The sequence below is a fragment of the Phyllostomus discolor genome, chromosome 10 (genome assembly GCF_004126475.2).
Source record: "Phyllostomus discolor isolate MPI-MPIP mPhyDis1 chromosome 10, mPhyDis1.pri.v3, whole genome shotgun sequence".
NCBI lineage: Eukaryota > Metazoa > Chordata > Mammalia > Chiroptera > Phyllostomidae > Phyllostomus > Phyllostomus discolor.
Window position 1 is genome coordinate 20533967 of NC_040912.2, and position 18793 is coordinate 20552759.

Genomic DNA, 18793 nt, shown 5'->3' on the forward strand with positions numbered 1-18793 from the left:
CCCACAGCCCTTTCTGTTTATGCATATACCAGAGTAGATGAATACTCACTTGTTTTATGTGTTCGAGTTTTGTATAAATAACTTTGGGAGTCAAAAAAGCAATTTGATGGCCACCACAAAGGTGTAAAAGGCACATTCTTTTCTTTCTGAAACATGCAATGAATACATTTAAATATATAATGTTTGGTTTAGTGATATGAACCACAGACTTTTATGTTGATCTTGGTTTAGTAATGCTTGGGAAATCAATTTCTGAGCTGCCAGGGTCCACTTCATGGGGTGATATCATGAATACACATTTGAAACGAAAATATGTTTCCAAGGTGAAATAGTAAAGGCAATGCTATCCTTTTGAATAGCAGACACACTCAAAGCAGTTTGAATATTTAACAGTCTTATAATAGAATGTGTAACAAAGTTACTGCAGATATGCTTTAACCAGATTATTTGATGATTTATATCAAGTTAATGAGGCATCTGAGAATATACAATATAAATTTGGAAACAGAGTTTTATAGTTTTAAGTTCCCCTAGATGTTGTACTCTGTAAAATATTATGGGCACTGAAATTTTGTGACTAATGTTTCATGTTGACTTGACTTATTTTAACAGACCTTTGGAAAAAACTCAATGTATTTAGTTGTATTCTCATAACAGGAAGTGTCACTTGAACAAATTCGATCTAATTTAGGTCCTGTGTGAAACGTCTCAAGTCAATATCCTCTGTATACTGTTTTCTTCCAGTGTAGCCTATTGGGATTTAATTTAATTTCCTCAAGTTTTTAGGTGGTAACTGAAGTAATGTGAAAGAAAATGAAATGTAAGCCAAAATGAGCATCAATTATAACTTAAAGCCACAAAATAAATGTAATAAATGTATAATAAAGAAAGAATATTAGCACAAGTTACCTTACTAATAAGCATAGACTGCAGAAATATAGAAAATTGATCATTGTGAGTTCCAATGAAAACTACAATTTTTCCACTATATTGAAAAATATTAAAGTAGGAAAGTGAACATTAAAAATTTCATATACATCAAATAATGAAATATTAATTGTGTAATTAAATGTATCTCTAGTACTATTAGTACTATTTCCAAATATGGTCAGTATCCTACATGCCCACTGGGTAGAGTTCAGTTACTTAGAGCATCATCCCAACATGCCAAGGTTGTGGTTCAATCCTGGTCATGGTACATACAAGAATCAACCAATGAATACGTAAGTAAGTGGAACAGCAAATCAATGTCTCTCTCTCCCCCTTCTGCTCTCTCTCAAGAATCGATGAATAATAATTTATAAAAAGTTATCTTAAGGCAAACATAATGAACCCTAAAATGCTTATAATTTAAATTATGACCTCATTTTGATTCCTCAAAAGTATGCAAAAATTAGATATTTTATTTCAGCTTTGGAAACTCCAAATCTAAATGCAGAGTTCCTGGAAGTCATATTTCCTTATTAAAAGCAATACTCATGAAAAGGAAGTTTATCTATCTGATGTTGTCTTTTAATGTCTCCTTTTTCTTTATTTTTGGGAAAAAACAGAAAGGTATATGTATTTCTACTAGTGCCCCCTGAGTTGCAGCCTAGAAACTCGCTCAAGGTGTTAAGATGGAGCAATGGTCGGGGTCATGTCATTAGTATCTCATTTTCTGGGAATCACTGACCTCTATTGCCTTGTGTCCAATGTCTTGAAAAAAGTTGGTTCAGGTATATTATTGTGTTCTTTTTTTGTTTTTGTTTTTGTTTTCAAGTGGGAGTATACATCAGCTCTTGCTTCTCTATTGTGTCGGGTGCACATTCATTTTTTAATAGAGTGTAATCATAGCTTAAAATATCATTATACATAAGTATTCTCTAAGTATTCGGTTAAAGGTTTTCTTTTTCACTTTTATTTCTTACAAAATTTTGTACAAATGCACAAATTCCATATCAGTTCAATGCTTCTGAACTATATATTCATTATACATTTTAGCTGATATATTTTCACCTTTGAAATATTTATTTTGTTTCCTTCTTGTTTGAATTCTAAAAATTTCATTTAAATAATATTTCTCTTTTTTTAATGCTTCAGTAATAACCTAGGGAGTTTTGAAAATTTAGAAAAATTAGTGTAGTCAATACTGGCAAAATTTTTAAAGAACAAGACCTTATTTCAAGATAGATTCTTCAGAGCCACATAGAAATACAAATTGCATTGTGATATCACCTAGGGTTGCGTTCCTTTGTCTATGTGGTAATACTGGGAAGCATCTTCAAATATTTAGGTTTCAGCATACCTAACCCAGCAGCTCAAGACATCTGGAAGGCAACACCCCCCACGCTTAGGGGTGACAGAGGCTGCCCTGCAGGTGTCCCTGCAAACCCAACCTGCTCCCTTCTCAGATGTTGCAAAGGTTTAAGTGTTAGATCATTCTGACCTCATTTTAGGGATGTTTGGGAATCTGAGCATTTTGAATCCAAACAATGACTTTAGTACTCCTTCTCAGGCACCTTTTAGAGAAACTCTTAAAAATAAACCACCTTGTGATAATCGCAAAATTCATACCTTTTTTTTCTTCAGCCTTAGAATAAAATCATGGAAAATATTATCAAATCATCTTTGACAATACACGACGTTTTATAAAAATAACTTTCATATAGACACATATGATTATTTTAGGCTATAGTGTATGGGGCTGATAGTTCTGCTGTGAAATTTAGCAGGTAGGGAAATATGAAAAGTAGCCACATTGACCACAAAAGTTTTTCCACAGAATGGTAAGAGGGTCATATCCCCTTTCAAGAAGAAAAAGGCTTTCTGCTTTACATTTGTGAGCAAAGTTCATCTACTGTTTAAGCAGCACTATGACAAACATGTAATTCTAGAGTTTCTATATAGTTAACGTCACTTCCTGAATGGTTTTTTCCCCCATCTTCTTAAAGAAAAATGCACACAGGTCAAGTTCTCCAGGCATACATATCTGTGGAAGTTAGAGCTACCCAACTCCTCAGAATTGTAAAGATCACTTTAACGGAGGAAAAAGAATCCCTTGCTTAATAAAGCTTTTTATGGTTATGGCCTTCATTTTGATAATCATAAAGACTTATAATACATCCAAAGATTAAATTAAATAATAGTTTCATTTTAGCACTTTAGGTCAGCAATATTTTCCTGAAATACATACCAGCAGTGGATGGTATAACATGTAAATAAGCCCAATGAAACACTGTTATTATTTTTCACATGTAAACAAGATGCACAATTAATTTATTTATAATTATGATAAAACTACTATTCCTATAATTCAAAAGATAATGCCTTTGACACTGCATATAAACATATAGATTTCATCAAATGTGAATGTGTGTGAAAGCTCATTCATATATGTGTTTGCACTAATAAGTACATTTTCCTTTAAATATTTTCTGTATTAAAGACAGCTTTGTGTTTGAAACCACAAAGCATTGGTCATATTAAAAATAGCTAGTGGAATGTGGTATTTATTCACACAGATCTAAGTGATTTCTCCATACATGGGGGCAGAGGGACTTCAAAGAATTATAAAAGTCAAACTTACAGGGAGAATTTTAGAAAAAAACAGCCAGTAAAATACCATTGTGAATTGTCTACTTCATTCTACAAGTGTCCAATAAGATAAATAAATGACATTAGGAAAATCAAAATGTCATCTTTTTGAAAATGTCAGCCTCTTTGAAAAATGTCAGTGACAAAATAGTGTCACATAAAATGTAATTTGGGCTGTTTTCCATGTCAGCTTTACTTCGAATGCACCTTTGGATAACTTTCCTAAACCAACTGTTGGTCTGTATTTTTGTCTGACAGGCACTGTCACAGTTCACTCTCCTTCTGAGGGTTTGCTTCATTATCCTGACCTTGACCTCCATTGGATTTCTTCTTGATCAAAGGCAAGATATGGAATTCTTTCATTTTATATAATTTTATAATATAGTATTTTTAAATATATGCAAAACTTTGTTATTCACCCAACATTTGTTATTGAAAAAAATAAATCTGAAACTCTCCTTCTGAGGGTTTGCTTCATTATCCTGACCTTGACCTCCATTGGATTTCTTCTCGATCAAAGGCAAGATGTGGAATTCTTTCATTTTATATAATTTTATAATATAGTATTTTTAAATATATGCAAAACTTTGTTATTCACCCAACATTTGTTATTGAAAAAAATAAATTTGAAACTATAACCTCACACCTTTATTTTAAATAAAACATAGTAGCAGTATATCTGATTTTATATCAAGGGTGCACGTTAAATCTAAATCTTTTAAATGAAAGTTAGGATTTTCAAGTTTATTTTAAAAATCTATAAATATAATGATTAATTTGGCAAAACCTAGACCATAACTCTGAGTACTTAATAAAATATAAAACCTATTTTGAGCATTTTTCTTTTGTCATTGCATAGTTAATATGTCTGAATGTGTGTATAGTTAAAGTTTATGTCCTTTACCCTCACATAAAATTTTATTTAAGGAATCCTCTTTTAAATACTAACATGGCCAGAAAATACATTGAATAATTTTAAATTGCTTTTTTTGGCATAAGGTATATATTCAAATATTAGAGTTCGATACTTATCAATTATTAATACTAATACTAATACCAACATTTATATATTATTATGTACCATGGAGTATTATTAATGCTTACAACAATGCTCTGAGATAATAATTATTACAAAGCCCATTTACAGATTAAGATAGTCAGACAGATAGACAGTAAAAGATAGAACAAAACACAAACCCAAGCAATATGACCAAGAATTCACAAATTACAGAGTTTACATATATTGTAACTTTGTGAAAAACTGCAAAACAGCTTAGTCATTCTTGAAATCTTATCTTTGTTGTAGTGTTATTGTTTTTCAAGTAGGTAACCAATAATCATTAGTTTCGGTAAATGTTAAATATAACAGTCCAGTAAACGCCCATTTAACTTATATTGAATGCATACCACTTTCCCAAGGACAGCTTAATGAATGTTCTGGAACAGCAAAAGATTTTGGAGTTTCAGCAAGATCCCGGTCCACATGAATCTTTCTAGTTAATGAAACTGTTTATAATATGCATTCTCTATAAACATTTGGTAAAGAACGATGCAGCCGACACATTTCATGTAGTCATGTGTAAACAATGTATAGAATTTTAAACCTGTTTCCTTCAATGCTTTAAAAATGGTGTTTATTTTATCATTCATTTTGTTTGGCTCTATATCCATACTTTTCTACACTAGAAGTAAAGTACATAAATACTAAGCCTTAAAATGAGAAAATGGAAAAATGAATCTCAAGTCAACCTGAAATAATTATTCACATCCGCTGAATCAGAATCACATATTAAAAATCACAATTCGCCCTGGCTGGCGTAGCTCAGTGGACTGAGAGCGGGCTGGGAAGCAAAGTGTCCCAGGTTCGATTCCCAGCTAAGGTACATTCCTGGGTTGCAGGCCATAACCCCCAGCAACCGCACATTGATGTTTCTCTCTCTCTCTCTCTCTTTCTCTCTCTCCCCCACTCCCCCTCCCTTTCCTCCCTAAAAAATAAATAAATAAAATCTTAATTAAAAAAATCACAATTCTATTTTTGCATATACTTAATAGAATTAGCAATCAGCCAATAGCAATTATATAGTTTGCATTTTTTTCTTTAAGTCATAGGTTTTATTGAAAGAACTACATAGGTCCATTAATGATCTTTAATTTTTTTATTTTGATTATTGAGGTGACATTGGTTAATGAGATCATCTAGGTTTCAAGTGTGCATTTCTATGATACGTGATTTGTATATTGCATTATCTGCCCACCACCCAAAGTCAAATCATCTTCAGTCACCATGTATTCGGCCCCCTTTACTCTTTACTATCCCCTTGATCCCCCTTCCCTCTGGTAACCACCATACCGTTATCTGTGTCTATGAGTTTCAGTTTTATTCCCATATATTAGGGAAATAATATGGTTCTTAGCTCTTTCTGCCTGACTCATTTCACTTAGCGAAATGTTCTCAGCGTTCATCTGTGTTGTCGCAAATGGCAGCATTTCATCTTTTCTTATGGCTGAGTAGTAGTCCATAGTACCACATCTTCTTTGTCCTTTCCTCCACCAGAGGGCACTTAGTAGTTTCTATGTCTTGGCCATAATAAATACTGCTGCAATAAACATAAGGATGCACATATCTTTTGAATAAATGTTTTTGAGGTTTTTGGGTAGATAACCCAATAAGAAGAGGGATTTATGGTTTATATGGTAATGGTAACTCTATTCTTAATTTTATGAGGAACACCCCTACTGTTTTCCACAGTGGCTGTACCAGTCTATGCTCCCACCAGCAGTGAATGAGGGTTCCTTTTACTCCACAGCCTCGCCAGTATTTATCACTTATCTTGTTGATAACAGCCATTCTAACAGGTATGAGGTTGTAACTCATTGTAGTTCTAATTTGCATTTCCCTATTTTCATTTTCTTATGACAATTTATTTTGTCTTTATGGATTCAGATAAAAGACCAAATAAGAAAGCTATTAACTTTACAATTACATCCAATTATTCTTGTTGTATATAATTATTTAAAACTCTAAACTGCCTTGAGCCTCATTCAGAAACTCATAGTGAGATACATTCTGAGAAAGGTACCATTAGTGATTTTGTGTTTCTGGGAACATCCTAGAGTGTACTTACACAAACCTATATGGTTTATTCTGCTACTGTATTGTACATGCTGTGCTTTTATAAGACTAGCAGCATAGTAGGTTTGTTTATACCAGCTGACCACAAACATGTGACTAATTAAGTGTATTGTAAGCCCTGATAGTTGATTTTTCCTTTTGTATGGAGAAAGTTCTCCAGTTCAGCTATTATTGTTGACACATCCACTTCAAGGCATGCTGCCTGGAATAATCACCTTGACCCCTATATCCTGCTAGATAAAGAGCCAAGGAGCCACCCCTCACTGAGGCTCCTTTGTTTCAGAGATGCTGGTTGATTTGAATAACTGACCATTTGGCTACTTGCTTTCTCTCTCGCCACACTTTAAATTCACCCAGAAGGATTGAGCCCGTGAAACCCTGGGCCCCCACCCTGGGCCCCCACCCTGGACCCCAATAAATGTAGAAGAATCCAAGGCCCATGTCTGTCTGTCCCTCTCTCCCCTGTTTTCCTCCCTCCTCCATCTCCCCTCTCTCCCTGCCTCCCTCCCTGTCTCTGTGACTCTGCATCTACCACTGTCTCTCTCTGCCCAAGCAAGACCTCCTCCTGTGCCTTGTACTCTCCAGTACCTTTTGTAAGTCAAAGGTTCCTAATGGTTATTGCTAAAGGGTGTTGTGCAAAGTAAGAATCTTCAGGGTCCATTGATTTTGAAAAGGGAGATATCTGTCAGAAGCTTCCCAGGGAAGTGGGTGCCCTCAGTCATTTCCAACCCACAGCTTTCTATTGATAGACAGAAATTGATACTAGCACAGAACAGCACTGCACTGCAACCTTACAAGGGCTAGGGCTCACTAGGCAATAATAGAAAGTTTCAGCTTCGTTATAATTTTATGGAACCACCATCCTGCAAGTTGACTGAAATGTTGTTATTTGGCGCATGACTGTGTAAGTTATAGCATCAGTTATATCAAATACCAAGAAAACACAATCCTAAAAAACAAGTACAAAATCTCTTTTAAAACACCATAAAACTTGAGAAATATTGTGAAAAATATATAAAGAAGTAAGTAAAGGGAGAGATAACTATATCCATAAATTGGAATGCTCAGTGTTGTAAAGATTACAATGCTTAGCAAATTGATTTACATGTTCAAGCAATCTGAATTAAAATTGTGAAAGGTTTCTCTCCCTAGCATTTGACAAGCTCTTCCTAAAATATATGTAGATAGCCCCCTAAGAGCCAACAGTCTTTAAAAAATGGCAGCAGTTGCATAACTTGCTATCAAGATTTATTATAAAGCTACAGCAATTAGAAATGTTTTATCAGTGCAAAAATTAGAAGAGAAAACCTAGAAAAAGATTTATGCTTATATTCCAGCTTGATTTGTGACGAAAGCATCCCTGCAGAGCTATGGGAAAAGGCTGGCTTTTCAATAAATGGTCTTAGAAAATTTGGATTTCTACACAGGAGTAAGAAAAATAAACTTGATGGATATTTCTCACCATAAAAATTGGTTCTGGGGTCAAGGGCTTATAGATTGAAAAGTAAGAGGAAAACTAGTAGGGGTTCCAGCAGACAGCCTAGTATTGCATCTCTATAACCTTGGAGTGTGTAAAAATATTTTAATAGTATATAACATTTTCTAATTATAAAGGTAAAATTGATGAATTAGACTATACTAATATTAACAAAGTCAGTTTTTCAAAAATTCACTCTCATCGAGACAGTAAAAAATAAAACCAAGAGACACTGTTGGCAAATTTTAGAAGTAGCAAATAACTTATATCCCAAAGACTAAAATTGAAAGAATTGATAATACCACCTGTTAGGATCCTCACACACTGAAGAAAGGCATTTATATTATGGTAGTTAATTTGAAAAGCTTATAATTTTTTAAACATATATTTAGCATATGTTAACCCACTAACCAGTATTTCCATCCTTGCTACACAATAAACTACACCTAAAGGCACATAAGGTAATGTGCAGACAACATTGTTTATAGTAAGCAAATATGGCCAACACTGAGCGTTCTCCATGAGGTGAATGGATGGGATGCATGCACACTGTGCATCCACACAGTGGAATACTACACAGGAGGGAAAAAGGGAAGCCCTGTTATGTGCAGCGTCACAGATCCATCTCACCAACAACATTGAGTGACAGGTGCTAGGTACAAAACAGTGCATGCAGCATCATCCCCTTTATAAACAGTAAGTAAAAGATAAAACTACAGATCAATTTTTAGAAATGTATGCTAAAGTGGTTAAATATATATTTTTTAAAAAGAGCAAGACAGGGTACAATTACCATTAAGGTTGGGGAATTGATCTTTGCTGAGACAGCGGGGTGGGGGAGTGAGAATATTGAAGAGGTGAGAGAAGTCTTTTGGGTGCTGATATTGGGAGGTACTTACATGGTTGCTTATTTGTTGAAAACCACCAAGCTGCATATTTTTGTTTTCTGTACCTATCCATATGTATGTTTCATTTCATAATATGAAAGTTTGAAAGGTAAAACATGTAAGAGAATTAACAAAAACTCTGTGCTTTAAAATAGGAATCTTATTTTGTTTTTTAATTGAAAATTACCCAGATATTATTTTTAAAATAATTTATTATAATAAAATATTATTTTATAAGAGGAAAGCTTTTTAAATTTTTTTCACAAAAATTAATCACATTATTTGAATGCAAATTATAAACTATTATTCTGTTTCTATTGCATTTTAAAATGTGTACTTTTTTTACTAAAATGTTATTATATTCAATTTTACAGAAATAATGAGTCATAATAAATAGAAGAAAGTTTTACATTAAAAATATACTACTTTAAATTTTCTTCACTTTTTCTGTATGTCTATTGTCTAAAATAAATCTACTTATATTATAATGACATTAATTCAAGAATATTTTCATTATAAAATTCACTTGTGTTTTACAAAAAGATTTAATTTTCCAAGTGTTAGATGACTATCGTATGAAGTTATTTTCAACTGAAGTAGCTCTTTATTACTATCATTATAAGGCAATCAATAAATGCTTAACTGTGTGTGACATTTAACTCAATTTCAAACATGTAAAGATATATTTCATATATTCTAGAGGTTATAGATATAGAAAATATTCATAGAAAAATAATTAACAAAGGTCTATATTTATGCTACCTATCAAATTAGACACAAACACACAGATTTTGTATTCTCAGTGTTTCAGAAGTTGACTACTCATGATTTTAGAGTCCTTGACTACACCAGTCCTCCTAACAAGTCACTTTTTAAGCGAATGAACTATAAAGATAAAGGCATTGAGTGAGGGAAGTGTCACCTACTTTGAACCCCCAAATTAGGCTGTCTGTTATTTTATTTATTAGTTGAGAGTATGCTTCACCCTCACTTCATCATGCTCAACTCATTTATAAAGGACAGGTTTTCTTTAAAAGGTGCATTTTATTTCTTTTGTTGTTTTTTTTGTTTGTTTTAGTCTGATGCCTCTTTTCAAACAGCTTCAGAGGCACATGTTCCTCAAATATACTAAAAAACTATGTATTTATTGAGAAATTATAAGAAATGTGTTACTGTATTCATATCACATGTAAACACACAAAAAGCAGATGCAAAGCTAATGCCTATTACTGACACTGATTTCAGACCTAAGGCAGCTGCTGTGGAAGCTTCCCGCTGCTTGGTGTTCCTGGCGCTGTGTAGGTTTGGTCACCTGAAGCCTCTCATCCCTTCCCTGTCGTTTGTTTTTGAGGTAAGACACTTGCTTTAGGTGCCTACAGCAGGACCACATATCTATTGCATGTTGAATTCACTCACTCAACAATGTTTTTGTCTATTTTGTGACTAGTCCTTGTGGGAAATTTTTACCTGCCCACCTAGTTACCAAAACTTAATTGTGTCACTTGAGCTAGTTAATAGTGTGGAACCTCTTTTTCTGGTCTCTAAATTGGAATTAATACGGCTGACCTCATACAGTTGTTGGACAAGTTACATCGTGTGATGTTCATAAAGAAATCAGGCCCATGGTTGGGTCTCAGCAAGTAGTAGACGTGATTTACAAAGAGATCTTGCAAGAGAGTTTGCCATTTGGGATTTTTCTTTTAAGGATTAAAGTGAAAATTGTAAGGTATATTGTCAATTACCTGTAATTCTACAGAATTACCATTATAAGTGGTAATTCTATAGAAATAAAATCATTAGTGTCATTTGGACTTTTCTAAAACTGAAAAAAATATGTTATAATTTGATCTTATATGATGATTATTATCTTTTAAGAACTACACTGAACATTTGGGTATATATTTATTGTTTTAGATCTTAAACATCTGTTAAAAAAACCCTTGAGTTTCATCGCTAGTGTTATATATACTTAAAGAAATTCAGAAATATGTATACATGACCCAAAAAACTATTCAAAAATCAAAGAACAGCATTTTTGCACTCTAAAGGAGGAAAGCCATTCTAAATGTATCACAAAGTAATTTCACTTAATGAATTTATATTTGAGTTTATTGTGGGAGTTTACCTAAATGCTCTAAAAGAAAATGGAGAATGTGTTTCTTTAAGTTATTCTTAGTATAAAAATGTGGTAATGTGTGCTTACAGAAACATACAATATTTGGATTTCTTTGATCATGGCATACTGGAAGGCAGTCTAGGGCGTCTGACTTTTGAATACGATGATATCTAGTGGGGAAATGCTGTCCACTTACTTACAGTCAGTAAATTATATAGGTGCAAGTGAACGGGTAAAACTTGAGCTTTGAAACCATAATGCCTAAATTTGATTTCTGACTTAGGAACTTACTGTGTGTCCTGGGACAGTTCATTGATCCCTTAAATAGTCTTAGCTTTGTAAACAGATGAGGTAATAATGGCTATCTAACAGCTTTTTGAGGATTAAATGATAATAATCTGTTTAGAAGATTTAACATGGTGCTTATCCCACAGGACTCAATAACTGTTAGCTTTCGTTATTATTACTTAAAGATCCCCTGGACTAATTCTGTGGCTTGCTTAGGAGTCCAGAAGTCAAGTATGGCGAGTGGGGGGTATGGAGGAGAAAAAATGTTGAACTAAAAGTCAATATTATGAATTCTTCATTTGACACTCACTCTATGACATGGGACTCTGTGCCTCTAGTTGTTTATTTGTAAAATAGGTTTAGTGAGAGCTAATACACATTGAGCTTTTACTATGCTCTCGATGCCTTACTTTTATTATTCCATTTAATCCTCATATCAACATAACTCATGATGTGGTTACTATTACTATTATTTTTATAATGAGAAACTTGAGTTCCAGACAGGTTCAATAGCATGTTTGGATTAACATAGCTAATAAGTGAACGAGTCAGAATACAAACTCAGGCAGTCTGATGGCATCGCTCTTAATCATCCAGCAACATTTCTTCCCATGCCGTGAGGGCAACACTCCTCTACCTCAAGAGTTTCAGATGAAAAATACAAATATAATGCAGCAAAAGCATCTTAAAAATATGAAGAGCTAAAATAAAAAGTCTTATCAACTTAACCACAAAATATTCTTGAAAGACTAATGGTTTGAACAGCTTACCTCTATATTATCTTTGGTTTACAATTCAAGGAAGGGAAGACACCAGGGCAAAAATCTTGCCGGCTGCTGACCGACCCTTTCTGGAACATGCTACTGCTCATGTTCCAGCCCATGGCCAATTATTCAAGACTAGACATTGCCTGTGATTCACCACTAAAACGTTTCCTTAAAATGGTGTAAGAATAGTATCTACTTCACATGGTCTTTGGAAAAGTTTAAAAAAGCACAAACAGTAGAACATAAGAAATATTTGATCCATTTTAATTACTCTCATTGTTTATAGTACAATTATTACTGCTATTAATACTATTAAAATTATTATTAACCATTGGATTTCCATGATTAATATGGAAACAAGTCTTCTCTGACCAGAAGTTAAAAACCCTGCGGTCGACAGTGGGTGAGCAAGTATCAGCATTTTAACCTGTGAAGCCACCTTTTCTTCTACTTCTTTTTAATGTTCAACATTTTTTAAGTTACAACCGGTTTTTAATTTTTATTTCTGAATTGTGAAGTTCAAATTTGTATTTCCTTCACATTTTTATTTCTTAGAGCTTTATGTAAATCTCTGCCACTTATAATAATTTTCATAAAAGTGTTCTTTGCCCTGCACAAGGAGTATAAAAACTTAATCAATTACCTCATTAACTCCATTCAGTGTGAATCAGGGCTGACTGACTGGGAGTAATAATACTACAAGGATGCGATGTTCTCTTCATTTTTCTTTGGAGCCGTCATTAGCATCAATGTCACTGAAACCATTAGTCCCCTTTCTTTTATAAATCAATGTTGTATGTAATGGCAGTGTCAACCCTGTGACTACTCTATCTGGAAGGTTGGTGGAGTTGTTCTGTGGGTGAAACTTGGACAGGTGGAGCAGACGGTGGAGAGCACTTTACAGAAGGGACAATATGGTAGAAAGTCCAGAAGCAGGGCTGACCACAGACTGGTTAAGTGATAAGATGAACTAGTCACAATAGCACAAAGTGTGGGATCTAAAATGAGATAAATAAAGACTCCCTGAAGTTAGAACCAACTTGCCTTCATGGTTTTTTTGAGGGGTGGTGGGGCACAGGTTTATTCAACACTTACTGAATGCCTGCTCCAGCAAAAACAGAGCAAGGTCAGGCACATTTTTGGCTGACACTCTGTTCAGTCCTCAAAAGGCTGCATTTAAGGTATTGGCCAGACTATGTTCTCATTTGGAGGCTCAACTCTGGAAAAAGCCACTTTCTAGCTGACTCTGGTGTGGACAGAATTCACTTCCCTGCAGCTGCAGGACTTTGCCCCAGCTTGTTTTGGGCCCTGGAGGCTGCCTGCAGGTCCCCACCCCGCTTCCTCAACAGGGCAGTTTAGTTCATCAAGCCAGCAAGGAGAGCTTCGGGGAGGTCTCAGTCCCTCTTGTAAGGGCTTTTACCTGATTAAGCCAGGCTCATGAAGGATACATGTTGGTTCAGCACGTGAAAGTCCACTGACCCCCATTACTGCTTGCAACACATTTTCTACTATCTTTTTGTTGCTTACTCAATTTCAGACGTGCACTTTGCTAGGAACATGTTTATTACACCTGCCTCAGTGTCTTTGCACTTCCTGGTGCCTTTGACTGCTTTTTTCCAGTTATCCACGTGGTTTTTGCTCTCACATCAGGTCTTACCTGAAATGCCACCAGCCTTCCCTTGGTACTGTTTTCATTAATATTATTGTCGTTTTCTAATTTTGCCTCCTTCACACTTAGGATATTTTTACCATAGTACTTATTGTTATCAAATAAACATATACATGAATATAAATATATATGGATATAAATATTTGAACTAATTGTAGCCTGCTCCCTCTTCAATTGTGGCAGACAGAAACTAGAGTGGCCCATGATCCGTGCCCCTGCTGTTTATGACTATCAGCGTGTATAATTGGCCTGGAAAATTCTCACCCCTAGAGTGTGGATGAGACCTGTGACTTGTTTCCATCCAATAGAATATGGCACGGATTCTTCGACACTTATTTCTTTGTTTAGTGACTATCAAAGGAGCACAGACAGCACCTGTTCCCCATACAAAGAATGTTGAATTAAATATTCATTAACTTTTAAATAACAAGGCATGCATATTCAAATGTCCCTTGTTATTTAAATAGTTGGCCAAAATACACATATCAGAAAGCATTGGAAGGTTTAGCTGTTCTTGGTAGCTTCATGTTTTCATAAATTCTTCCTTCTTTCTTTTTTGGTAAAATTCAGCCTTCCCTGGGGATAAGTTAGTTATCTGTGTTTGTATAACAAACCAACACAAAACTTAATGGCTTAAATAATTACTCATTATTTTTCACAGTTCTGTGAGGATTTTATTGCTGCTCTCACCTGGGCTCACTCTCGGGGCTCTATGCAGCTAAGGGACCAGCTGGGCTGGACAGGGAAACATCAAATAACCCAGGTGACTCAGCCCCCCTACAACCCGGATTTGGTGCCCTGCAGCCTCTGGCTTTTCCCAAAACTAAAATCACCCTTGAAAGGAAAGAGATATCAGACCTTTGATGAGATGTAAGAAAATATGACAGCACAGCTGATGGTGATTGGGAGAACTGTGTGAGGTCCCAAGGTGCCTATTTTAAAGGGGACTGAGTTGTCATTGTCCTATGTACAATGCTAATTATATCGTATCTTCTTCAATAAATGTCTCTATTTTTCATATTACATGGCTGGATACCTTCTGGACAGACCCCATATATAATACACAGTGTAGACACATTTGTCTGAAGCCATCTTACATGATTCGTTTAAACCAGGGGTGTCAAACTCATTTTCACTGGGGGCCACATCAACTTTGTGGTTGCCTTCAAAGGGTGAATGTAATTTTAGGACTGTATACATGTAACTAATCCTTAACTGTTTGTGAGTTGAAATTACATTCAGCCCTTTGAAGGCAACCACAAGGTTGATGTGGCCTCCAGTGAAATTGAGTTTGACACCCCTGGTTTAAACCATACTGCTGGCTATATAATTAAATAATGTAAGGAAGAATGTGGAGCCAACTTCTTAAGGAACTATATGCTAATAAACGCCATAAACATATTTATGGATTCAGGGGGAAAATAAAACAAACACATATACACTGACCTCTGAATATTTATAGTATACAGTAGTTTTGACTAATCTAGTTCAATGCTCTTCACACTTCAAATATATTAATTGCACAATGTTTATGAGTAGTAGTTATATTAGTTTTAAGTAACACCTTTCCTCTTATCAACTCATAATTATATTTCATTATGTAGTATTTGTTGTATAAGCAACTATATAAAGTAGCTTTAAAAGATAATGCAATGAAAACTACCATACTAAAAGTATAATATTATGCCCTGGCTGATGTGGCTGAATGGATTGAGCGCTTGTCTGCAAACAGAATGGTCGCTGGTTTGATTCCCAGTCTAGGAAGCATGCCTGAGTTGCAGGCCAGGTCCCCAGTAGGGGGCGTGTGAGAGGCAATCACGCATGAATGTTTCTCTCCCTCTTTCTCCCTCCCTTCCCCTCTCTAAAAATAAATAAAATATTTTAAAAAATACTATAATATTATAATGCCAGTGAAGTATTATTTACACTGTGTGATCTGCTTGCTACCTGTGTGAGACTCATCTCTTTCATACTTCTATAGATAGAATCATTCTTTTGCACTTTGTGCTTATCATATCCATGCTTTTTTCTAAGCAAAGTCAAGTTTTTTCATATATACATACATTTTTCACTAAGCAATGTTGGATTTATTTTTTTAAAATTTTAGTACAAGTAAAATGGTGTCATGCTATAGTTTCCTTTAATGTATTGAATGTTTAGTTTCTAAAATGTATCCCTTCTTGTATGTAATTATAGTCTATTCATTTTCCTTGCAGTAAAATAGCTCATTGTATGACTATATCAAAATATTCAACCTTTAGTGTTTGTTTCTAGCTTTTACTTTTATTTTGCTGCAATGAAAATCCACACACAAATCTTCCAATGCCCATGGCCCATATGGGGTATTCCTAGGGCAATTCCTGAACATACCACTCAGTGTGGAATTGTTGGGTTGTAGGAAATGTTGACATCCTTAAAAGAATACCAGGTTGTTATACAAGTTGTAAAACCTACTATCAGAGTACAAATTTCCTCACCAAAGTCAGAGCTGTCAGGTTTCTTAACTTTTGTTTGTCTGGGAGTAAATGATATCTCATTGTATTTCTAATGACCATTTTCCTGTTTACTACTAAAGTGGGTCATCGTTTTTTTGTCTCATTTACCCATTTTTCTATTTGGTTATTTTCTTCTGCTGCATTTTAAAAATTCTATATGTGATGATATCAATGCTTTGTCACGTATACTTTTTTTAGCGAGGTTTATAGACAATTTGAATTTTAAACACATAGATCAGGTTCCCCTATCCTCTAATAGTGGGTGTCCTCAAGTTTAATATTAGTTCAGAATCTACCCTATAGTGTATCAAAACTGCTAAAATGTATTGAAGTTTTTCTATACCCATGATGCTATATTCCTGAGTACATATGAATCTTCTATTGGACAATTCAAATAGTAGCCATTTATCTGTGCATTAGCCATTCAGCTAGATGAATATAAGTCACTTCACCCTCCAGATCATAGTCCCAGATTGTAAACCCTCTTGTATGCTATAAATTAAGAAATTTGAAAGTAACTCACATGTGGCCTGTAAGAGAATGTTTATAGGGAAGATGAGATTTTTATTTTCAGCAAAAAATGAAAAAATATTGCAATAGCATAATATACACAAAGTTAAAGATTTTAGCAAATTCCCTTTGAGAATTTTTATGTGTTCATATAACATAGCTTTGTTACACTTCTTCCTTTACCTCTCACTCGAGTATCACTGAAAATTTCCTTTAAAACATCTTTATTCTTTCACCCTCTCTTACCATCCTTGCATTTTTAGAATCTAAAGACATAATTTTTTCAGGGTTTATCATCACATATAATTAATAAATGTTCACTCTGTTCCGAGTCCTGTGCACAGACCTCCTATGTGTAATTAAGTAGATTAAGTAGGGGGTGAAAAAAGCTACTTGGGGTGATTTACATGAGGCCCCCTTTTTAAAAAATGCTGCCCATTTCCTGTGATTCTTCTAAAAGTAATTACTTTGTACAAGCAATAAAATACTTAGTAAACAAAGTAAAGCTATATTAAAATATAGAGCTGCGTTTTTACTGTCATTTTTTGAAGGAAGAAAGACACTAGTTTTTACACAGTAGATTGTAAGCTATCACATTAAATTTTCTGCAACTCAAAAAATTAGCCCTTGCGTGGATTTTTCTAGTATGAATCTGCGTACTAGAAAATATTCATTCGCCCTGGCTGGCGTAGCTCAGTGGATTGAGCGCAGGCTGCGAACCAAAGCATCGCAGGTTCAATTCCCAGCCAGGGCACATGCCTGGGTTGCAGGCCATGGCCCCCAGCAACCGCACATTAATGTTTCTCTCTCTCTCTCTCTTTCTCCCTCCCTTCCCTCTCTAAAAATAAATAAATAAATCTTGAAAAAAAAGAAAATACTCATTCATGATAGTTTTCTATAGGCCATGGTTTATTAAGATGGTTTAAAATTAAGAGATATCAACATATCTTATATTCTTGCCTATCCATCCCTTGTCCCTTAGGCCCTTATTTGAAAAGTCCTCACAGAGACATCCACCAAGTCCACTTACTTTGCAAAATACTTTAGGTTCAAAGAGCTATTCACCATCAAGCACTTTCCCCCCATTTTAATATTATGTGTATTGTGAGGAACATGCATTTTATATGTTTCTGATTACTTACACTGAAATTATCAAAACATAGGTGTCTTAAGGAGAATTTTACATTAAAAATTGAGCTTTTCCAAGAAAAAAGCTGTTTTCAATGCATTTCTTTCAGTTTAGTTTTTGTTTCGTTTACTTTGTCTGGACTTTTTGCTAGTTTGACTTTTCTTGTTGGAAAACAGGAAGTGAATCCTTGCCAAGAGTAGATTGACCAGAAGAGCAAACATGTTGAATTTAGTTCACCGTCACAAACTTTGGAATTTTGAGTGCGTTCGAAAATAGATACGATCTTTATTAATTATATTGTTTGGGTAAAAATAGAAACTCAGGAATGTTAGAAGTCTAGTTTTCTGCATGGCCCATTTCTGAGCACCGACCCAGTTTCCGTCCTGGGGACTCACATCCCTCCACATTTTTCTCGGCTGTCCTTTCACCTGACTTATTTGTGGACGCAATCGACCAGTGGCAGCCTGGTGAATTACCGGCAGCAGCTTAAGGAAAACATCGTTTACTCGTAAGAAATTGTTTCCACATCACCTGGGTTTTCTGCTTGGCATTTAAAAAAAGAGAGAGAGACCCTACCCCCTTTTGTAATCACCTGCCCTACATTTGAAGTAACAAAGAGCCTCTCCTCTAGCCTGAGTGTGCCACGCGTTGTGCTGTGATTTATGACCTGAGCATCGGACACTCTACATGCACTAACAAGATGGCCCGCTGCGTTTGAAATATATCCCCCGAAGGAAAGCAAACACAGC

At 34.8% G+C, this 18793-nt stretch overlaps 1 protein-coding gene across 2 annotated transcripts in view; it reads left to right on the forward strand.

Annotated features, from left to right (window-relative positions):
- The window catches only part of AGMO (alkylglycerol monooxygenase), a 286481-nt gene that overhangs the window by 148171 nt on the left and 119517 nt on the right, over positions 1 to 18793 (forward strand). For both annotated transcript variants that reach the window (XM_036010553.1, XM_028525865.2), the window contains exons 11-12: positions 3832 to 3914; positions 10316 to 10421. In XM_036010553.1, the coding sequence (XP_035866446.1) occupies positions 3832 to 3914; positions 10316 to 10421 (189 nt within the window). The remainder of the gene's footprint in view (positions 1 to 3831; positions 3915 to 10315; positions 10422 to 18793) is intronic.